Source organism: Colias philodice, chromosome 24, assembly GCF_061535455.1.
Source record: "Colias philodice isolate Cphi_HAF_F1 chromosome 24, ilColPhil1 Martin Lab GWU primary, whole genome shotgun sequence".
NCBI lineage: Eukaryota > Metazoa > Arthropoda > Insecta > Lepidoptera > Pieridae > Colias > Colias philodice.
In genome coordinates this window covers 5,547,394-5,572,345 of record NC_143109.1, presented here as the reverse complement: position 1 = coordinate 5,572,345, position 24,952 = coordinate 5,547,394, and the positions used below count along the sequence as shown (strand labels likewise).

Below are 24,952 nucleotides of genomic sequence, written 5' to 3'. Positions count from 1 at the left end.
GCATGTTGCAAACTCAAGCATTATTAACTTCACACAAATGGCACCATGCTAATAGACATTTTATTTTATTATGTTGCTCTAAAAACGTTTCATTGTTCGAACAAATAGCAAACATTTTAAAAGCAATTTCAAATTCATCAAGTGAATTGTTATGTCTATCATTGTTATTTAGAGCTAGTGTTTTGTGAATATTTGCTCTTTGTCCATTTTTAGCACATTTATGTTAAACTATAGCACTAATAGTAAAGAAAACTGGAAAAACAATACACTCACCCGTTCCCTTCATGATGCAGTCGAGTTTCGCCAACCATGTTGTTACAACCGTGTCTTTTGTTAAACCATCTATTTCAGCTTGAGATTTGAAAATGCATTCACTAAAAGAAATGGTTTTATAAGTACCTTATACATTACCTTTCATTTATTCAGTATTATGTTCGTGTATAGAATGTTCTTCAAATACTTACTTAACACGCTTTTCAATGTTATTTCTAAATACTTCGCGGAAATCATTATGGGTACATGCGCCAGCTTTCACCATTTGCTCAACTCTTTCAGATTTCAGAAAAACATCATAATAGGCTTGAACTGCGTTTTGGAAAGCTTCATCAGCCAGGATTTGCGTTTCTCCTTTGAGGAAAGCCTGTTAATATAAAACGTGATAGTTTGGATTAAAAAAAATTATTAGAAATTATTTAAAGTCCCTTGATTCTATATTGATTACAAGTTATATTACACAGTTACAATTACACAGTTACAAGACAATGAACTATAGTTTAAAAAACTGTAAGCACGCTATTTAAAATTCTTTATCGTATACAAAAAAATCACAAGGTCCGACTTTTTAATGTATAACAAATTGTTCAAAGGTAGAACCTATCCTAAACACAGGGAGACAAAAGTGATACAAATGTTAGTAGTGTAGTACAGTTTTTACCTGAAATCTTGCTTGTATCGTCTCCAACTGATGCATAGTCACTTTAGTATGGCGCCTCGTCATATCTGTCGGCTGTTTAGCATTGAACGGATGCGCAATACATCGTGAAACGAATACGTACAGTTGCAACCTTCTCTTCTTGTCCTCTTCTATCTTTTCGATTTTCTCCTATAGTAAAATTAATTTGTTATACTTCATCTTCATTTTAATATTTGTTTGTCAATTGGGATATTCCTATATTATGTAAAATTGATTACAAACCCTTAATCAGGGGATCATCCGTGATGACTACGATTCGATATTTTTTTTTTCCTTTTTAGGCATTTAATTTACAATAAACATGAAATTAAATGTGTCAAAATGTAATGCTTCACATTAATAAATTATATTTTTCTAGTTTCCTGAACTACACAGTACCTGTGGATCCTGATCTTTATCTGAATGGCTGGTTCCAGAAGGGCTTGGTGATGGAGCCGGCGCCTCACCAGAGCTGGCGCTCCCCGTCGACGTCCTGCGAAGGAACGATCTGAACGATCGATAGCGTTAAGTAATCAATGGTTATGATATCATCCATGTACCTTGGCAAATCACCTTTGTTCTGGAAACTTCAAAATAAGCTTTGGTATTGTTGGTAATGTGACTGTGTGATTGGCCAGTGTGTATGGAAAGTTTATGTTGTGAATCTACGTACTATATATCTACTATAATATATAATCTAAGTCATTTCTACTTTGATATGAACTTGATAAAAGGATTAAGATCGTTCTATTAATTATTTAGAAGTAAATGTATAAGCGACCATTACAACTAATATCTACGAGTAACCCAAACATGGTTCGTGAGACGAAATGGTCGTGAGTTAGAATATTCAAAATTGATTATATTGTTGACACTCTATTTAGTAGCTTACAATTAAAAGCTTTGTAAACATAACTGTATCATATTACATTATTTCCATGTTCATACTCTATAAGTATTAATTTATTTTACTTCCAACATACCCGGAAAGTTATCATCTGCAAAACCTTTCCCACTTTATATTCATGTCACTTCAAAGCTTTTAACTGTTTAAGCATTTCATATTCTCGTTAGCTCTACTTACGCATGTTGTGGGGGGGCGAGGGCTTGCACCTCCCTCTGTCTGGTTGCAGGGTGGAGGGGGGCGGCTAGGGGTGCAGTTGTTAGAGGACTTGCGCCTGTATAAATCCCACAGTTATATTAAACTTTAGCTGGGACTTCGGAATTAATCCTATTGCAGCAAATTACACTTCTTGAATACAGGTTAATTTTAATGTTATAGACGAGAAATTTAAAATAAGCATAATTTTGTATCGTAAATGTTGTAAAGCGTTGCTCACTTTTACGCAATATTTTCAATGGAATAAGTTCGAGTTATAAAGTGTCCGTGTGAATTACGAAATAAAAGACATAATGGAAACACAAAAGAACCTGAAAATGGCACTCAGGGCATTATTTCAGTTGAATGAAGTTGGCATTCTATAACAATGAATAACTCTGAAGTTAGTACATCTTATTCTGCAGACGATGTATTAATAGACCCTATATATCTTTGTGGATTTTTCTCGGGTGTCCTATTTCAGATCCGTATGCATTTTACGGCAGAAATAGTTTATGGTTGTTGAAAAGAAAATCTATCTATTATATTGAAAAGTTAGGTTCCGAATTATTTAACATTAATGTCAAATCAAGTTTGCACTTTTTGTACATTCAATTAAAAAAAAGGAATTATAACGGTACATATTAATCAGAACATACAATAAAAAAATTGTTTAAATTTAGACCAGATATTTTTTCAATCATTGTGTCATAGCTTTCAACATACATAACTTGTAATAAGTAATTTTTAGGAATATTTCAGCCATACACACGCATAACATTTTCGGCCATATTTAAAATCATTAACCAATACTTACCAGGTGGTAGCCCGGCAGTAGAACCCCTAGGTAGTTCTGGTTTACCCCGCACTGATGGCCTGCCACCAGCCAATGAACCGGGAGGAACAACTGGGAAAAAAAATATTTTTAATTACTTGAAATATGTTTTTTCAGTCGTTAAAACGAGTCCTTCGTCTTTTATCTTTGTTCTTATTAGGTACTAGCGGTCCGCCCCGGCTTCGCCCGTGGTACATATTTAGTATTATGAACTGTATGTTTTCTCTTACCAGTTAGTGAGTTATGCGCTTACCAACACATTTTGCGATTCATTTTTATATATAAGATTTAATTTTATAGCATTCAAATGCTTTATAAACGAGAAATTTTAAAAGAATAGAAAAAAATCGATCATGAGGCAGGTTCGAAAACTGACATTGAATTTTTTCTATTCTTTAAAAATTTATAAGTACATATTATATTGTTTAGGCATAAATAAAACTTTATGACTATTTATTTAAGACTATTTATATAACCTCTATTTTAACTGACAGTAAAAATGTAAACTCATCATGTTAATTAATTAAACTTTTGTTATGTTTTTCCTTACCTTAATAAATGGAAGAAAATTTTCAAGAAACTATTTGCCATAGATTGATATTATAATAAATATCGATAGCAAATAAAATATTTTCTAGCGAGTCAACTATAACGTTAATTGTTATCCTTTCTTTATGTGTTTTATAATGAATGCTATAGTTTATTTGTATTTCGTCTTTTTAGGTCGCAATGGAGCTATTTTATGGTATTGTTTTTATGTCGACAAATAGTAGGCTAGAGAGTGAAATAAGCTTCTTTTTACGGTGGTGAAACATCTCATTCCTATGGGAATTTGTTGAAATCATGGGCGGAAAGCTAGTAGGTACGCAATACGCATACATAAAGAAACCTCGCTAATTTTACAACCTCTTTTTGTTTAAAAAATACACGCAAATTAACATTCTGGCGATTCGTTGTGAATATAAAAAACATTTCATATTGTCAAGGTCAGAATATAACGATTAAACATTTTCACGAAAAAATATTCAGTATTTTTAGGGTTCACTTTGTAGACTGGGTTGGCATTTGTTATTCCAGTAGGAATAATAATTTTTCCTTGTCCTTTGTACTCATTCTCATTGTTGCGATGCTCTTTGATAAATTTCCTTGGTGTCTTCCTTTAATTGAAAAGCGTGTACGCGTGACAGTTTAATTTATGAAATGTTTATTGAAGTGAAACTTCTTTATCTGGGTTGGAAAAAAAATTAGTGTAACATTTTTTCGTTACGGGTGACATTTTTCCGTTACGCGCCATCTTTTTCTTATCCCTACCACGCGTGATTCGACGTATTTCTGTAAAGTTGCATATAGTAAATTATTTTTTAAAATAAGGTCATAAAAAAGTTTCACTTCTTACGTGTGTACACGCACACCTTGTTTTATTTAGGAATCGTTTCTTTATTAACAAACTAGTATTTTCTATTTGTGTTTTTCGATGTACCCTCATTTCTTCAATAGATAATATCATTTAAGCATATTATATAAACACGACAGATGACTCATATGGACCACTCTGCTTCGAGACGCGGAAGTTATACGACGTTTCTGTTAAATATTGCTTATACGTGACATTACTCTTGGAAATGGATATAAATCAACCTTAAAAGGATATATTACAATCGTGAGTGAACAAATACGAATGAATAATGAGAGTGGAATTATCTGTGTAAGTATATTTTAAGTTGTTTCTGTTTTGCCGGTAGCTTCATTTCCTTTTCTAAATATTAGAAGTGCATTAATATTGACTTCGATATCTGGGAAATAAATTAATACATGCAGTTTCATGCTTATTCATAAGAAATTAGTCACTTTTTAGCGGATTTAAAATGCGTTTTTGTGGTTACAGGCTGAATCAAAATCAAGACATTTTACATATTATTATTATCAATGTCTTGATCTTGATACTCATTAAAACTACCCTCATTTATTATTTAACAATTATATTATATGTGAAAAGATTCACGTGTAATAGTGGTATAAAAGAGTACTACATAATATAATTATATACATTTTGGCATTTAATAACCCTTCAATCAAAGTTAATCTGCACAAGAAACGTATTTAAATATTGCTAAATGCCAAGTATTCAAATAAAATAACAGTTAAAACTCATTCAATTAATGGTTAATACCAAAGATTGAATGAAAATATGTTTTATAAAGAACTAGGTCACTTCACAGACTAGCATAAATTGTAATTCAAAATTATACCCGACGAAGATATTTTATCATTTAAATTGTTGAATTTATATAGTTAATTAATTATTAATAAATATCCATTTATTTTGCTTCTGTAATGTTATATATAATATTTCAAAAGCAATGTTCGCAAGTTTAATTATTTTCACAAAAATGTCTATATGGACACAAACATGGCTGAAAGTAATACGGCATTTAAAATTAACGGATAAATAAATGAAAACACGGTTCAGAAACAAAATTAAATCACTACTGTATAGCATAAAACAAAGTCGCTTTCTCTGTCCCTATGTCCATATGTATGCTTAAATCTTTAAAACTACGCAACGGATTTTGGTGCGGTTTTTTTAATAGATAGAGTGATTCAAGAGGAAAGTTTAAGTATATAATTTATTATGTTTTAAACAAAGCGGGCGAAGCCGCGGGCGGAAAGCTAGTATTATATATTTTAAACTGAAATACTAGCCTCGAATACGACAGACTTTTAACAGGATAACATAAATTCGAAGCGGGTGAAACTTAAAACGAAATTGGATACGTTGTAAGAAACTTAGTTATTAAGGTTGCCGTTTGATTGAAGAAACTTCGAGAGTTGCTCTTAAGTTGCCTAAGTACCTACGTTCATTTGAAGTCCTGTACATTGTGAACATTTCTTCGTTGTTAATTGTTAAAAAAAGGAAACACGAACAATTTCTTGCGCAATTTGAACGTTAGTTAAGAAATACGTAGTCGTCTGAAATTTCTTCACAGATTAAAATATGAAACATAATATTTCGTCAAATTATTAACTTTTATTTTATCCGATTATAGAGCAAGACGTGGGTTTCACTAACCGTAAAGATAAAATTGTTTTCAAAGTATTTCATTAAAATAATAGTTCCCCTAACCAATTTTCCGCTACTCAGAACAATCTTCGTGGAGCTTAGCCAACTAAGTATCTGATTGTTATATGGTTTCGATGTTTTCAATTAAGCAAAAACAATTGAGCTAATTAAGAATTAACATACTTCACTACATAGTAAAAAATAAAACAAAGTCCCTATGTGTGTTTAAATCTTTAAAACTACGCAACGGATGGATGGATGAACCTTGAACGGATGCGTTGCGTTTTTTTATAGATAGTGTAGTTAGTTCATGAAGAATGCTTTAGTAAATATGTATTTTGTTAAGTTTTAAACAAAGTGGGCGAAGCCGTGATCTTTAAACTAGTTCATAATAAAAGTAATTTATTGTTGTGTCACAGTTGAGACGAAATTGTAGCTCACAGATACTTTGTTGTATACTATAAAAACAAACATATTTATTAAGCCATCTGAAAATAAACAGAACTCCCTAATTCTGTAGTCACTTATTTATTCATGGGATGTATTTAATTCTCATGGTACGGAGTCTGGACTCTAACGACCTCTTGGAAATGGAGAAGCGTTTCAACCCAGATCTCGAGAGGTCGAATAATATTATTTCGTTGGCTCGTTATTTTAAATTAAAGCTTACAGCTGAATAGACGAGTGCATTAATGGTTGAATTCTTTTGGTGGTGTTAAAAATATGATAATTATTATTTATACAAATTCTGTAGTGAGTAGTTATTTATCAGCTACATATTATTTTTCTAGCTACTTACTAGTTTTTGGATGCTTCTTGTTACATTAAATACCTATCTCAATTATACTAATACTAATGATGTCTACTTACCTAATCTATGAGTAATATTTGTAGTTTGTACTCAATTCGAAAGTGATATGTTCATAATAACACAACTGCCCCTCTAGTCTGCGTCCCCCTAGCTAAACGTATCTACAGCCTACGTCAATCTCATACATTCGTAGTCTATTCTATTGAACGCTACGCTAACAGAAAGCCACTTGACTAGGGGGGCTGTTTATCTATTTTTTTTAGGGATGTAACGATACCGATACCGATACCGATATATCGGCCGATATATCGGCAAGCCGATATATCGGTATCGCCGATAATAAATCAACCGATACCGATATTTTTTTATTAAATTCTTTCTTTTATTTTATGTTTTTGCATTGTATTCATTCATATTGTTTTATTTCTGTTTCTGTAATAGTGTTAAGGAAGAGCGGAACCTCCTGACACAAGCATTTATTTGCTTACTAGGAGTGCTCCAATCACAAATTTGTTTATGTAAAGGAAAGAAATAAATAATTTTGAATATTTTTAATTTTTAACGTGATAACGTTTTTAAAATCGTTTTAGTCGGGTGACATGTTCATAAACTTGTGTCACACCAAAACCTCACGAGCGCGATCGCAGGTATAACGAGAGAGAGACGGACCGATCTCCCGTTTCATCTCGAGCGCTGCCACTGCATTATGTTATCACGTAAACATCTCGATCGTAAACCTACTTTACAAACAATCAATTTTTTTGATATCAAATAATTCAAAAACCCGCGCCCAATGAACGATGCGGGAGGCCGCCCGCGCGTGCGCACTTTGTTTTCTGAAAAAACTCTACCAATAGTAAACTTTTATTAGGTACTGATTGTATGTGTATTACTTAAAGTTTAACTGACTTCGTAAAATAATAATACTAAAATAAATGGTTTTGTTGTTTTTTGATTTGACATTTTTATTTAAAAGAATACGATTAACAGTTGTCTCTGTTAAATGTTGGTAACTTTTTATGCATAATTCACTATTTATTTTTCTACCAAGCCATCGATATCGGTATCGGTATCGGTATCGCCGATACATTACTACAAATATCGGTATCGGTATCGTATCGGCAAAATCATGTATCGTTACATCCCTAATTTTTTTCAAATTACTAGACAGAAATAATGATTTCGTGGCATTATATAAAATGTTTTTAAATAGAAGAACCAAATAATTTGTAATTGCAATAATCTATAAGGCCCTATTCAGAACGATAAGATGTGTACTTATTAAAATAATAACAATCGCATATAAACAGTGACGTCAATTAGGTACAAACCTCAATCGTTTCGTTACAAATCAATTAATTATACAGAAGCATCCTATAATGATAATGGCGGACCTGTACCTAGCATATACGTATATTTTAGCCCTTAATTATACACAGCCCTTTGCTAAGGCTCTTCTGACGACCCTTGCGTAATAAGGGTGCTTACTGCACGCACCATGATCTTTAGACTTTAGCATGGGCATATCTTTCATATTATAATAAGCTACTTTAAGCTAAGATGAAAATCTAGGCTTTAGGTTATAAAATTGTCTCTTGAGATAACATGGTTACATATACATTATACATAGTACCTACATACATTACTTAAAAGGTGATTGAGTTAAGAAATGTGTTGGAAATTATTTTCATCGGACACCAAAAAAGAGGAGTCTGTGACCTGTGTATAATTGAAGTGAAACTTCTTTATCGGGGGTGGACAAAAATTTTGTGAGACATTTTTTGCGTTACGCCGCGCGCGTTACATTTTTTGCGTTACGCCGCGCGCGTTACATTTTTGCGTTACGCCGTACTCGTGACTATATACATGTTATATTAAAGTGATCAGCAAAATCAAAGGGTTTGTTTTAATTCTAATCCCAGTGAATTTCTAAAAAAAGTAAATAAGTAATTATATCTATTTTTCTAATACTTAGGTGTAATAATGGTATTTATTTTTCTAAGTTATTTATGATTAACCTCACTTTTTGATTGTATTTTTCAATACACTAACACGTGGGTGGAATTATGGTATCAATTTTTTCTAATATTTGAATGTTGATTGTGGTATTTATTTTTCTAAAATTGTATTTAAAGTTAACCTCAGTTTTTGATTGAATTTTTTAAAACACCAACACGTGGGCGTGATCATGTTATTTATTTTTCAAGTTATTTAAGCTTAACCTCTGTCTTAATATGTATATATTATGTACTATGTGCGTCATTAATTTCTGACTGTTTCGAGATTTGGTGCAAAATAAAACAGTGTGTAAATAAAATTAAACAATTGAGTAAAAGTATAATTTCATAGATAACACGTTGAGAAGTTCCCTGTATAAATATATAATATACATATCTTGTAAAAATACATACATAATATGCCTATAGATCTTTACTCAATTGTTTTATTTTATTGATTTTTTACAAATTTTATTTACACACTATTTTATTTTGCACCAAATTTCGAAACAGTCAGAAATTAATGACGCACATATTATATATACGTTTTAATATAGAATATTTTTTATTTTACAACCTTTACAACTTGATCATTAGGAATTTATTACCTCTATTGTTCGAACAAAAATAAGTTACCGACTTTAAGAACGTGCCGACAATGTAAGTACACTATTGTTTCTTAGAAAACATTTTAGGAGTATACGATAATAAATCTATGACTCACGTAAACACGTGTTTGCTTGATTGGTGTCAGGTGTTCAATTATAATTTTACGAATTCAAAATTTATAAGAATAAACCTCAAACTCTCTGTCCAATCAAAATCCGCCTAAGTCGAAATCCTTTATAAGCTGAAAACGGCAGTGGCCGGCGTAAATATTCAAATAGGTAGCGAGGAGCGAAGCGACGAGCATCTTAGGTTAACTTTTGAACTACCGCACGAGCCGAGCGAGCGAAGCGAGCGAGTTGCAGCAGCGGCCGGTGTAAATATTTAAATAGGTAGCGAGGAGCGAAGCGACGAGCATCTTAGGTTAACTTTTGAACTACCGCACGAGCCGAGCGAGCGAAGCGAGCGAGTTGCAGCAGCGGCCGGTGTAAATATTTAAATAGGTAGCGAGGAGCGAAGCGACGAGCATCTTAGGTTAACTTTTGAACTACCGCACGAGCCAAGCGAGCGAAGCGAGCGAGTCGTGGCAGTGGCCGGCGTAAATATTCAAATAGGTAGCGAGGAGCGAAGCGACGAGCATCTTAGGTTAACTTTTGAACTACCGCACGAGCCGAGCGAGCGAAGCGAGCGAGTTGCAGCAGCAGCCGGTGTAAATATGTAAATAGGTAGCGAGGAGCGAAGCGACGAGCATCTTAGGTTAACTTTTGAACTACCGCACGAGCCGAGCGAGCGAAGCGAGCGAGTTGCAGCAGCGGCCGGTGTAAATATTTAAGTAGGTAGCGACGAGCGTGTGACTAACGTATTTCTTTAATATTGTATATAGTAAATTATTTTTTGAAAAATAAGGACATAAAGAAGTTTCACTTCTTACGTGTGTACTCTAGTACACGCACACATTTTTTTTGTATTGTTCAATGTAAACTCGTGTAATAAATTAAATACCTACGAAATAATAAACACGGCTTTTGTTCTTTTTATCTAAAACTTTAGCTCACCACCCGCGGCTTCGCCCAGCTTTGTCTAAAACCTAATAAATTATATACTAAAACCTTCCTCTTGAATCACTCTATCTATTAAAAAAAAACGCATCAAAATCCGTTGCGTTATAGTTTTAAAGATTTAAGCATAGAAAGGGACATAGGGACAGAGAAAACGACTTTGTTTTATACTATGTAGTGAAGTAACTCTCTGTACAACAGCACATCAGCACGAAGTTCGTCCATAAATGATTACTTTTCATGATAAAGCCAAAGGGAAGCGTTTGTAGATTACGTAACGTGAGTTACAAAGCCCACTTTGAGCGGCTTCATAATCATTGCCTGAACAAGGCTATAAATACACGTGTTATATGTGTCCTGATGCATTAGAGATTACAATATTTAGCTTTTTTATATTAATATGATAGGCAAGTGCTTGACTACGATCTCGCCTGATGGTAAGCTGAGATGTGGCCTAAGATGGAGCGCGCTATTTGTATTCTAGATATCTGTCTCTACATACGATAGGCTCGAAATTTTAAATCTTTACTAAAAAATATCGCCATTTTCGCATTTTATTACACTTATATTCTTTCTTCCGTAAATTATACATAATTATAATAGGAAATAATATTGTAATACTGTGCCTATGCCTTCTTGAAGGTTCTATTGTAAAAAGGGCTGACAAATGACAACATTAATTAGAACTACGACGGAGAGTAAAATAAAGTAAAAAGAAGAAAATAAGTAGGTCATCCATCGACCATTCCATAAACTTAGAAATAACTAGAAATTTATTTTTAAAACTTCTCACTATATTGTGATAAGGATCAAGGCTTCTTGTTTTTTTACAACTTGAAAAAAACTATCTTGGCCTCTGTTTATGTTACTCTATATAAAATATTATATTTTTCACTGTAGGGCACTCCTATTATACTCCTCCGTTGATATCCAAGTATTTTTTTACAAATAGTGTCTAACGAATAAGACATATTATTATATTAATACACTAGTTTAACGCCCGCGGCTTCGCCCCCTTTGTCTAAAACCTAATAAATTACATATATACTAAAACCTTCCTCTTGAATCACTCTATCTATTAAAAAAACCGCATCAAAATCCGTTGCGTAGTTTAAAGATTTAAGCAAGAGCTATTTTGTTTTATACTATGTAGTGAAGACGTATTAATATCTAATTCGTATTTTCAACATGAATTCACTTTTTTGTATCTAATTGAAATTATAATTGAATTCGCTGAAAACGTTACATAGACTGTATAATCTCTTGAAAGACGAAAGCACTATCCGCTTAGCTGTAGAAAACGATCTTCTCTGTAGAGACCTTTACGAGCCAGTGCTAAATAATTCATCTGTCATGAGACTAAGGATTCAAAGAGCTTCTGAAAATTCTAGTTGTATAAATACATATTAGTCTTTGACTAGATATTTTACATTAGAATATTACTTACACTTCTAAATGCATCGAAATTAGTGCCAGATTCAATCGTATAACATTCCGTAGTCTCGAACTAATACTAACCTTCCTCACTTTGTAAAAAACTCCGTTTAACTACGAAAAAATAAACGCCTTTTTTCTAAAAATAGCTCAGTGAAAACTTAGTTCGTAAGCACTCAAGCGGTATTGGTCTTAGAAATTGAGAAGTGAGAAAACTCGTGAAGTAAAATGTGATAAAAATTGCTTTGTAGACACATTTAATTTGCTGTTTTTTCCGTAATGTTTAAATAGTTTTTATATAAAAATCTTTGACTAGGTAATGTGTGGTTCCTTTTACTTTTACTGCAAAGCTTATTACGTTGGTATATCTATAAATATAACTGCATTTATAGCTACAGTTTTATGGATCGTAAAACACTTTATTTACATAGAACATTAAAAGTTAGAATAAAACACAAAGGTAATTCTTAAGGATGTTGGTTGTGAATTACAATCGATATTATTTATTCATCTAAATTCTAAACAATTACAGAGGACGTCGTGTTTTCGACCTGAAAACATGTATTTTGCAAGGAAATATACAGATATAGAGTTTGATATTTATGGTATTTGAAAAGACCAACTGCAAAGTTTCTTGTACAGAAAGTTACTTCAGAACCAGTGGTAATTGCTATCTTATGACGATTCATCATTCAGTAGATCTTCGAAAGATCTTCGCTTTCATTCAAAGTAAATGTTTGAGTTTGAATTTGATTTTGAGTAGTAAGTACATTTATTATAGGTACTATAAATAATTAAAAAATAAAAAATACGTGAGGCACTCGGGAACTGCCGCGGTAAAGCTATTGCATGCTATGCCTTCAAGCCACACCTCCGTGCCCGTCGGAGTGGGGAGCGTGAGGTTTTTTCGTTACGGAATTTCTGGATTCGGTCCCCGCGCTCAAGGCCCGCGATAGAAGCTATGCAATAGCTTAAAAATAGTCCCTTTTTCAAGCGAACTTTCTTGACTGTCTTCTTTTAAATTTATCACACTACAGCCGCTAACACCATCGCGTGATCGTAATTGCAAGAAATGCCTTGTTCCTTGTCACTTTACACTCAACAGTAAACAATAATCATATAAATCATGCTATTCTTAGAAACCTAATTGTCAAGCATGTTTGAATTTATAGTACCTACAACCTAGGTATAAACTTTATAAGGTTTTTAATTAAAAGAATAACTCTTGAACACGCACGTTTCTACACAAGGGAAATTGTCGTATTGTACTTGAGGGTCGGAAATAATCAATTTCATGCCGACTGACGTCATATTTGAAGCTTTGATATAAAGAATATAATAGGTAACTGTGGGTGGTTATTTAAAAAACGAGAGAAATTGCAAAATAAAAAAGCCTCCATGGAGGCTTTTTATGAAGAGGCTTTTTTTTAAAACAGACGAAGACAGGGCATTTAGTAAGTTATTAATTACACATACCTGGTAGTTTCGCGGTCTGCTTCTTGTGTTCATCATCACTGTCCTCTTCAGATGAGCTTGGGTCGATCATTGTGTTTCTGTGAACAAATTGTGTGTAAGTTGCAAGATGTAATAACCTTATACTAGGTTCTATCAAATGTATCAAGTTTTATAGGAATATGAAAAAAAAAAGACGGGTTGCACTCCGGGAGTGCCGGCAGAAGTGAAAACTTGATTATTAACGTTGAGCATGTTTGATATCTATCCGTCTTACGCTTTTTCGATCAGGTCACGTGTCCTGACGCGAGTTTAAGATTTTATACCCAACGCCGCTAAAGAAGTTTTCACTTCAAAAATGGTGAAAGAATTGCAAGACTTATTATTAATTACAACATTTTTTCCTATTTTCCTTTCGGATAGAACTTCATAGACGACAAAATATGTCAAAAAATATCCTTTAAGAACATTAATAAGGACAAAAGCTACACCTACACGTGCCTACACAATAATGTAGGTCTACTTAAATTGTACTCCGAATTTATTACTTAAAGCTTAAAAATATCTATCAAAATAATTGGCTGGTATGACCAATTGAGATTGAAAAGATTTATTAAAAATACAACAAAATTATACGGTGAACTTCAACATTTTGACATTGAATAAAAGCAACAATACAGCATTGTGTTTATTAATTCAACTAAAAATAGGTAAATTCGGATTCATTCGCTGCAATATCCTCTCAAAGTTTTATATCGCTTTGCGAATGCAATTGTGAAAGTCTTCGTCTTTATTAAATTGTATTGTTCCGAACATTGTCGGTTTTATTACTTTTTTAATTAGAACGCTTGTTGTCTGCAGTACAGGAGCGGAAGTATTTTTAATCGACGGTGGTTCTCGAATCATGGCTTTTTTTATTTGGATAATAGTCAAAGAACACCTTATTTAAATTCATGTATTCAATATTTATTTTTATTTTTGTAATGAATTTTTTAAAGCACGTTGAGAGGAATATTTCAAGGTCGTAATACCGTCACGTTATGGAGTAATGCGACAATTTTGGTATCTTTGAATCTTGCTAAAGAAGTTTCACTTCTGACACGAGTTCTCGGCACACACGCTCTTTTTTGTTATAGAGCTATTATACCATTGCTCATCATCATTTAGTTAATATTCTTTCAACATTTAAATAATAGGTTTCTAATTTCTATGTTACATATTGAAAATTATTACAAGTAAGCAAGTAAAACCGCGGGATTCGGTACATAATATAATACATCCAAAATCTTGTTACGAACCACGTAATACGGTTTATCTCTCCCATATCACATCATCCCCGGGGGATGAGGGGAAATTCTTGTTTTTCGGTAAACATAACCTTATCAGCATGAAAACATACATGCTTATTAAATATTTCCCCAGAAAAATCCTTTTTGCTATGATATATTGTAAAACATGAAAATTAGCTCGGATATTATTTTTTAAAATATTAAATTATTTCTTCAGACTGCGCAGTTATTATTCTATTTTCGATGAGAGTTTAATAAGATGCAACGAGGGAAATAAATATCCTTAATTAATCAAAGATTGGAAACTGTGCACTTAGGATAATTATATATATGGTAATCGTATAAATAAATATGTTTCCCTATGCAAAATCGCAATTTATGACCATTGAGTTACTATGTACTGTAGTACATAGTAACCATACAGTAACCATTAACTCAATGTTTATGACTGAGGAACATTGCCAGAAATAAACTTCATATTAACAGAAGAACAATATTAACAGAAGCGAAAAATAAATCAAGAATTAAGCTGAAAAACTTCAACCGCGTTATTTTTCAATATATTTCCAAACAGAATACAGATGTAACAATCATAATACAAGAACAATCCTAAATTCATTGTAAAAACAGTTTGTATGGATTCAAAGCCGTAAATACCTGCACTCTGTAGTCACAAGGCTGAAAAAGGTTAAAAATACAATAGCCTTTGCTACAAAGGGTTAAACGGTTAAAGTAGAAAATACTTTACATATTGCAATATTCCGAGCCTTGTTTTAAACTCACTATTCACAATAACAACGAACCGTGGAAGCTTACGTGGAAGCTTGTGAAAATGTTACATTTGGCGCCAAAAATTCGAAATTTGTTTTTGTTCTTTTTTTTATTATATACAGCCAGTGTCATTCATAATTTAAATATTGAACTATATTTTGTTATGGTAACATTTATTATTACTTATTTATTAATAAGGTTTATTATGTGGTTTATAAAGTGTAGAAATATACGAAAAAAATATCTTTGGATACATTCGAGTGAATGATCACGATTTTTAATTTTTAAATCCACTAGAGAAGCTGTTATTGTTACATTTACTACAGACTACAGCTTTCATACATATTAAGATGTATTATTACTGATTTAAGTTTGATTAAGATTGAAAATAAACAGACGTATTAATTTTAATTATAAGTATATTTATATTTTATCTATATCTTTAAATGTATTATGAAATTCACGCTTAAAAGAAAAAACATAGAGCATTCCAAAGCCGTTATAAGTAAAACAGAACGCTAGAAAATAATCTTATTATAGCTGATAGGATTAACCGTTAGATAATATAACAATATTCTTGTAAAAATATCGTGAAAGATTAATCGCACCTTTCAACGGCAAAGCTATCAATAGAGCCGCCATTTTTTATACCTACTCCGTGTAAGAAATACACATGTTTCAGTTAATTAAGAAAAGATTTTATCGAAAGGTGAAGGTAAAATTGGTTATAATAAGGGTACATGTCATGGCCTTTTCTTGGCCAAAAATAAATAATAAAAAAGCGTGTATGCCGAGAACACGTGTCAGAAGTGAATCTTCTTTTCAGAAATACCAAAATCGCCTTACTGCATGACGTGACGGTATTGCCATGACGCGACCTTGAACGCTACTCTCAACATTTCAAAATCATAACATTCGAGTATACAAAGGTTTTAATAAATGGTTTAGTTATATAATACATGGTACATATACTATTTGTTAATAATTTCACGTGTGATTTAATGATTTTATATTGTTATTTGTTAACTACTAATTACTATGTGGCATTGTTTGTAGCAAGCAAAGAGTAATTTAATACATGGAAACAAGTATTTATGATAAATCACATACCTAATACAACAAAATTTATTGGTCTCCAATGAAAATATCTAGAAAATGAAACGTAGAAAATAGAAGCTTACAGAAATTCCTACACAATAAACCTATCGTGGAAATGGTTAATTTTCCGTAATTACACATAGTTTCAAGGCACTTTCCCGGTATTGTCATCGAGAGCGATTACATTGAATGTAGACGATATCACGCATGCCACATAATATGACAGTCGTTAAACTAATTAATTGTTAACTTGTATTATTAAAATATCAGACATATGATTTTTATAACATTTTAATTGATGTTTAAATCTTATATATAAAATTCTCGTGTCACAATGTTAGTCTGCATACTCCTCCGAAACGGGTGGACCGATTCTCATGAAATTTTCTGTGCATATCGGGTAAGTCTGAGAATCGGCCAACATCTATTTTTCATATGTACCACGGGCGAAGCCGGGGCGGGCCGCTAGTCTTATATATAAAATTCTCGTGTCACAATGTTAGTCTGCATACTCCTCCGAAACGGGTGGACCGATTCTCATGAAATTTTCTGTGCATATCGGGTAAGTCTGAGAATCGGCCAACATCTATTTTTCATATGTACCACGGGCGAAGCCGGGGCGGACCGCTAGTCTTATATATAAAATTCTCGTGTCACAATGTTAGTCTGCATACTCCTCCGAAACGGGTGGACCGATTCTCATGAAATTTTCTGTGCATATCGGGTAAGTCTGAGAATCGGCCAACATCTATTTTTCATATGTACCACGGGCGAAGCCGGGGCGGACCGCTAGTAAGTACATAAAATCGTACATTTTATCTCGATGATAAAAATACGTAAACGTCCTACTCTTGGTTTCACAAACTTTGAACGTAGGTATATACTATACGTATAGTATTAAATTATCTGTGGTATACCTTTTTTGTTTTTTAAGTGGGGAAATCTTGGTATCTGTGGTATACCTACACTTCAAAAGATATGTAAATAGGATTTTTATGGGTATTATAATACTTATTGTTTAAAATAATTATATCACATACCTACTCAACAGGATGAATTGCGTTTTAAGTACCTAACTACGTACCTATTTACCTACATAATTTTAACCACGGTTGAAAAAGCTGATCCCGCCTATTATATTTTTGTATATACGAAATTTCATCCAGTTCCCAGCTTATCGTGAAATATAATCAAACATAAAAAACCCCACGTTTTTAACAGGATTTGTCAAAACTAAAGTAAGTCAAGTGATACTTCAGTCGTCTGGTTCTGCGTACTCTATATACAAGTATTGTTTTATTTCCATTGTTGGTAGGATATTATGCCTAGTAGGTATTAAATAAATATCAGGTTAAATACGTGGTAAAATGTTTTGTTAACAAAGTTGCGCAGCTAGAATGGATGGAAAAATAGTCTATTTATGTATGTTTGTTACTCTTTCACGCAAATACTACTGAACCGATTACAATTAAATTTAGGAGCTCAACTCCCTGGAGAACACAGGTGTCCCAAATTTGGGCGCACCTGTGCATCGCGTATTGGTCTACATAGCCATCGTAAGATGTTCAGTAGATAGAGACTCCGATACCGACTACGATAATCGTCTGAAATAGACGTAAATGGTCAATGATGATCTAACGGTAACTTGGATTAACACATAGGATAGGTTTTAGGTAATAGTACCTATATTGATAATTTACAAAAGTGATAAGATATATAGGTAGGTACTGAATTATAACTAAGATTATAACTTATAAATTTCGTGTCAACACTCTTGCGAACATCTATATTGTAGCCTGTAAGTAGGTAGGTAGGTATATCTACTAAAAATGTTAACTCTACTACCAGATCAGATCAACTATTACTATTCAAGAGCTTTTAGGTTCTTTCAAGAGTACCTACACTACAATGTACATGAAAAAAAAATAAGTACGTGTTTCCTTGCATAAATTATAATGACCCTTTCTATTGTTAACGCATCACAGACAAAGGGTTGCTAAGGTCCATCATTGTGCTATAACAAAACATTTTCACTTCACAGTAAGTACTAGAAAATTTACTCTTACTTATCTATTGTTACAGTGAGAGGTAACTCAACTCTTATTTTTATGGCTCTTCTAAGACGGATTTAAAAATTTTGTATTTCAAATCTTATACGGTTTTAACTCAGGTTTTAATAACCTTAGTTTTCGTGAAAACGAAAATCATATAACATTTAGAGTCGTGCTAATTGATTATTAAGGCTTTTCTTTAAATAATTACCTAATTCAAGGACTAAAATATTAAATAATGTAATGTGAAATAGGTAATGAGACGAAATTAGATATGATATTATGTAAAAACTCTACGTTAGAAAAAATAAAGATAAGCAAATGAAAAACAAACATTTTCTATTCATTCTCACTAACAATAAAAATTATGTTACCTATATAATTAGGAGGAGCGGAGGAAAGGAGTGCTCAATTTCATTCATACCGAACAAAATATAAGGGAAAACTAAGTTGATAGGGTTGAATTTAATTATTCACCTGAATAGGAAATATAATTTAGTAAAATATATACTCTCAAGTAATTAAGCAGCTTTCCATAGAGCTATAAAGGCAGGCATACAAAAACCCGTAGGGCGTTTGTCCACTACAAGGAATTTTACGGTCCGGCATTCCGATTTTTTACGGTCCGGTATGGCACGCCATTAATCTATATATTAGCTTGTGCACTATACGTAATTTTACTGTCCGACATTTTACTTTTCCCTATTCCGGATGGTTTTTTGTGTCTACGAGTCGCTGTAGGTATAATTGTTTTCGAATGCCCACTTGCTTGGATTTTACTGTTTTTACTGCATATGCCAATTGAAAGCAAGCTCTTGTTTTACTTTCTTTTAGTTGGCAATGAGATTTGAGAAGTCGGTATTGTTATTTTATATACATTGACCAAGCATTGACCTATAATTATTATCTAAGTAAGTGTTGGTAAGTTAAAGTTCAAGTGGGAATAGCTTTAGCTCCTCGTCACCGATTAAAATAAATAAGTGAAACACGCATTTTAAATCTCTTACGGAACTTTACTTTTTATTATAACGAAATAATATAATATTTCACCTTCTATATTTTTAATCGTTTCTTGTAAAATGCAAAAAAAATCATTTATGATGGCATTATACCGCCAAACTTCCTTGAACTGTACCGCACTGATCCGAGTAAAGACGGACAGGTGCACAAGCAATTCATCGGTTTTTTCATGCCACACCGGACCGTAAAAAATCGGAATGCCGGACAGTAAAATTCCTTGTAGTGCACAAAGGGCGCTTGTGCACTACAAGGAATTTTACTGTCCGGCATTCCGATTTTTTACGGTCCGGTATGGCACGCCATTAATCTAAATGCTAGCTTGTCCACTATACGTAATTTTACTGTCCGACATTTCACTTTTCCCTATTCCGGATGGTTTTTTGTGTCTACGAGTCGCTGTACATATAATTGTTTTCGAATGCCCACTTGCTTGGATTTTACTCTTTTTACAGCATATGCCAATTGAAAGCAAGCTCTTGTTTTACTTCCTTTTAGCTGGCAATGTGATTTGAAAAGTCGGTATTGTTATTTTTATATGCATTGACCTATAATTATTATCTAAGTAAGTGTTGGTAAGTTAAAGTTCAAGTGGGAATAGCTTTAGCTCCTCGTCACCGATTAAAATAAATAAGTGAAACACGCATTTTAAATCTCTTACGGAACTTTACTTTTATAGAATAATATATCTTACGAAGTAATATAATATTTCATCTTCTATATTTGTTACTCGTTTATTGTAAAATGCAAAAAAAATATGATAGCATTCTACCGCCAAACTTCCTTGAACTGTACCGCACTGATCCGAGTAAAGACGGACAGGTGCACAAGCCAATTCATCGGATTTTTCATGCCAAACCGGACCGTAAAAAATCGGAATGCCGGACAGTAAAATTCCTTGTAGTGCACAAGCGCCCGTAAGGTAAATAATTACCGACCATTCATAGCCAAATTTAGATGATTTAGATACCCGGATAAAATTGTTAATTACTCTAATTTATATATTGGCACACGAATGCTCGTTATAGGCTTCCTTTTAAGGCTTTTTCTTACACTTTTTAATTTACATATTTTCTGCTTGAAATCTCAAATGAAATCTCGTTTGTTCTTATAATAGAATTCATTTTGTTGGTGTTTAGGTAATAAATTCTGGGGTAAATGGACGGTACTTCATAATAAGTAGGTAGTAGGCGGTAGGTAATTTATTAAATTAATATGAGTAGGCCTTTACTTTAATGATTAATCAGGATCATATTCAAGATTTCGTTACATTTACAATATTAACTTAGGGGGCAATGGGCATTTACACAGCCTGCTGAAATGATTAAGCCAAGATTTAGGTAGCTTATAATATGTCAATCTACTATATAAAAATAAGTCGGGTTTTCCTTCCTGATGCTATAACTCCAGAACGCACGAACCGATTTCCACGGTTTTGCATTCGTTGCAAAGGTCTCGGGATCCGTGAGGTATTAAGCAAAGAAAAGGTGTCTATGGTGGCGAAACGGAGTTCGCCCGGTTTGCTAGTTATAGATAAAACAATGTATGTAAACATTCTGACATCGCACAATTCTTATTAATGTAATAATCTAAACCTTTGAAGACCGCTGTATTGTACATACATATTACATAAGTATTATCCTTTACATTTTATTGAAAAATGTGTCATTTTAACTAAAGCTGAGCGAGATCAAATAAACAGAAGCCACTGCGGCAAGCCATGTTGCCTCAAAATTATTGCGGTGTTACAACCCTCTATAATTATATACACGGTTTTCCCAATAGATTATATCTACATTTGTAAAATGGGGTTGAAATTTTCCATGTTAAAACTAATTGTTTCTGCCATAAATTGTTTTAAGCTTATACCCTTTTATCTCGGTTTTTTTTTGTTTAACTACTTGGACAGGGATTTAGTAGCTTAACTTTAAGAAATAAAACGACATTTCAAAAGTAATTTCAAAGATATTAGTATTTTATATTCCTTGAACCTAATTAATTATTTCGCGAGCGGAATGACGAAATATCTCTATCCTCATATACATATAAATAAATACTTTATACCATGCCTTGTTTTCCTTATATTTTCCTTTTCGTATACAGTCTTTTGCACTCAGTGGTACACGCATAGCCTACATAGGGATCACGTGTCTACTACCTACATGTCCAACAGTGCTAGAATTAGTAGTTCCTGATTTTTTAAGCTATTGCATAGCTTCTATCGCAGGCCTTGAGCGCGGGGACCGAATCTAGAAATTCCGTAACGAAAAAACCTCACGCTACCCCCTCCGACGGGCGGAGGTGTGGCTTGAAGGCATGCTATGCTTTACCGCGGCAGTCCCCGAGTGCCACACGTCTTTATTATAGAAATATAGATATGTATCTAAGCAGATTAATATTCATACAGCTATATTAATATGAATAACGTCATAAAGCATAATATAAAAGAAACCAATTATTTTCCAGAGGGTAGGTAAACAAGCAAGACACAATGACCATAATTCTAAATCACACTGGAGCGTATCTTTTAAAAAAGATCCTGGCGTATTATGCGGTGTTTTTAAATAAGGAGAAAATTACAATCATAACATGTTATAATACGTTTCTCTCTTTCATATTTTTTCTTTTGAAGTGAAACTTCTTTAGGCGCATTAAGAGTAAAATTTCAAGATCGCGTCATGGAAAAAAAAAAAAAACTAATACTAGCAAACCTGGCGAAGTCCGTTTCGCCACCAGAGACACCTTTTCTTTGCTATAAACCTCACGGAGCCCGAGACCTTTCCAACGAATGCAAAACCGTGGAAATCGATTCGAGCGTTCTGGAGTTATAACGTCAGGAACTTCAGGAAGGAAACCTTACTTACTTATTTTTATATAGTTTATACTAATATTATAAAGCTGCAGTGTTTATTTTAGTTGACAGAGCTAATCTCAGGAACTACGGGTCTGATTAGTTAGGTAGTCAATTTATCTAGGAAGGATATACTCTATTTATCATCACGCTAAGTCTAATAGGAGCGGAACTATGCGGGTAAAACCGCGGGGCACAGTTTATGATAAAACTGTATTTCTGTTAAATAACTCTACTTTTACTAAATACGCAGTCATTATTACTTTAATTAGATTTCTTTCAAATTAGTTTTTTATAGTTTGATTACGTTTAGGCTGCCTTTTATTGTATAACTAGCAGTCCGCCCCGGCTTCGCCCGTGATACATATTTACGTTTTCTCTACATAAGATCCATCCTCGTACTTCAAGGAATATAATAAAAAAAGAATTATCGAAATTGGTCCACCCGTTCACGCGTGATGCCGTGACCGAGTAAAAGGGGTTTCATTTTTATATATGTACCTATAGACCGGGAGATACTGACACAAAATTTCGAGTCATTTGTAACAGGATGGCGGTTCTACAGGGGTCTTAGTACGCAATGACAAAAAGAAAAATGATGGTGTGAACGCTGGTACCGGTGGGTTAGTCGCGTGGGCGTTAGTCGAACTCGTCGGAAAAATAGCGAAAGTCAAACGATTTGTAACACAAAAATTTTAGAATTTACCGATAGCCCATAAAAAAGAAGTAGGCGGTAGTGTCATGCCATACTTTTCCGGTATGATTTACAGCCCGCCATACCGACGCGAATGTGTTGATTTAAAAAAAACAATTATTCAACCATTTGTACCAAGCTAACTTTTGCACAGGTAACCATCGTCGTGCAGCCATTTACGAAAATCGCCATGCCATACTTTTCGGACGATTCCAAATGGTCGCCATACCGCCGAAAATCTGCAATTTTTTTTTATTTCGCCTATCTTTTTGTACCAGTATTGCATTTGGCTTTTTGGAGAGTATTTGATAAAATGTGACCATTATTATATTTGCCATACTTCTAGTAGGGGGAAAAAGTGCTGTCATACTTGAAAAATAAATTTATTATTAATTTATATAAGTGAAGATTTCCAACACCTAGATCTTTGAAATTTTGTATTTATATTCGTTGATCCTCAAACTTACAGGAAAAATAAGTGCCATACTGTTACAAATCGTTTGACTTTCGCTATTTTCCGACGAGTTCGACTAACGCCCACGCGACTAAGCCGCCGGTACCAGCGTTCACACCATCATTTTTCTTTTTGTCATTGCGTACTAAGAACCCTGTAGAACCGCCATCCTGTTACAAATGACTCGAAATTTTGTGTCAGTATCTCCCGGTCTACTACTAGCGGTCCGCCCCGGCTTCGCCCGTGGTACATGTTTACGTTTTCTCTACATAAGAACCATCCTCGTACTTCAAGGAATATAATAAAAAAAGAATTATCGAAATTGGTCCACCCGTTCACGCGTGATGCCGTGACCGAGTAAAACGGGTTTCATTTTTTATATGGATTCTATCTATAGCTTAATTATTTGCAATACAAAATTCTCTTACAAATAAAACCCGGGTTTAAATGATCTTAATGTATCTAGGAGCGGTTCGAAACAGCATCCCATTTTCCACTTTATACAAATTAGGCCAATCTCTTTAAGTATGTTTTGAAATAAAATACATTTAAAAAAATCCTCGATTATTATGAGTGTAATCAGTATATTAAATGGATGTCTAGAATCTTTATGAAGTTCAAAAGAGGTGATTGAAAATGATTATTTTTTGCTACTGATGTACTTAATTAACATAAGTTTATTGATTTAAGTATCATTTAATTAAATCTTTCTATTTTTATAGCAAAAAATCAAACGCTATAAATAAACGCGGAATCCTGATTTAAAAAAAAATTAACTCCTTATGTAATAGTTATTACTAAACTTAGGGCCGATTTTTCAATCCTTTGTTAAAACTTATTCATCGAATATCGTATTAAACAACCATTTTAAAAATGTGTTACTTGACCACTTTTTGACAGGTTTTAGGTGACATCTGTATATTATTGTGTAATACATACTTTTTTGGACGGATAAGATTTAACCAAGGATTGAAAAATCAGCCCTTAAACGAATAAACATCCTTCACGTGGTCTGCATTATCTGCAATCCTCTAGTTTACATATAATATAGCCTGCAGGCTACAATAATATGTATAAACATCATTTTATTAATAATCAAAAACTTTCCCTCACTCTTGAAAATAGATTAAAAAACTAACCATCAGCAAAAGCCAAAGCTACCAACCTTCGCATACATTACGCTAAATGGTTCATTGTTAAGTACCACCACATACTATAGGTATATGTATGTATGTCGTAGACCTTGAAACGAACAGCCCGAAAAGTTGGAATGCAGCCAAAAGGCAGCTCTACCCGGGCTCGATTCGAGAAATAGGAAATCTTATTTAACCCACTATATTAAGCATTTCCCGACAGTCACTAAGCTGGCTGTATTTGCGATTTACGATATTGCATTTGGATAAACTATCAACCTTTTTTATT

The 24,952-nt window shown here is 33.2% G+C and overlaps 1 protein-coding gene across 9 annotated transcripts in view; it reads right to left on the bottom strand.

Moving 5' to 3' along the window:
- Positions 1 to 24,952, bottom strand: part of Cadps (calcium-dependent secretion activator 1) — a 52,702-nt gene that overhangs the window by 25,921 nt on the left and 1,829 nt on the right. For 8 of the 9 annotated variants that reach the window (XM_089710176.1, XM_089710180.1, XM_089710181.1 and 5 more), the window contains exons 2-8: positions 13,330 to 13,406; positions 2,869 to 2,958; positions 2,037 to 2,130; positions 1,352 to 1,460; positions 935 to 1,102; positions 465 to 640; positions 274 to 374 (exon numbers count right to left, since the gene is read on the bottom strand). In XM_089710176.1, the coding sequence (XP_089566302.1) occupies positions 274 to 374; positions 465 to 640; positions 935 to 1,102; positions 1,352 to 1,460; positions 2,037 to 2,130; positions 2,869 to 2,958; positions 13,330 to 13,399 (808 nt within the window). In that variant the 5' untranslated portion in view covers positions 13,400 to 13,406. The remainder of the gene's footprint in view (positions 1 to 273; positions 375 to 464; positions 641 to 934; positions 1,103 to 1,351; positions 1,461 to 2,036; positions 2,131 to 2,868; positions 2,959 to 13,329; positions 13,407 to 24,952) is intronic. The other variant, XM_089710178.1, reaches the window with a different exon arrangement.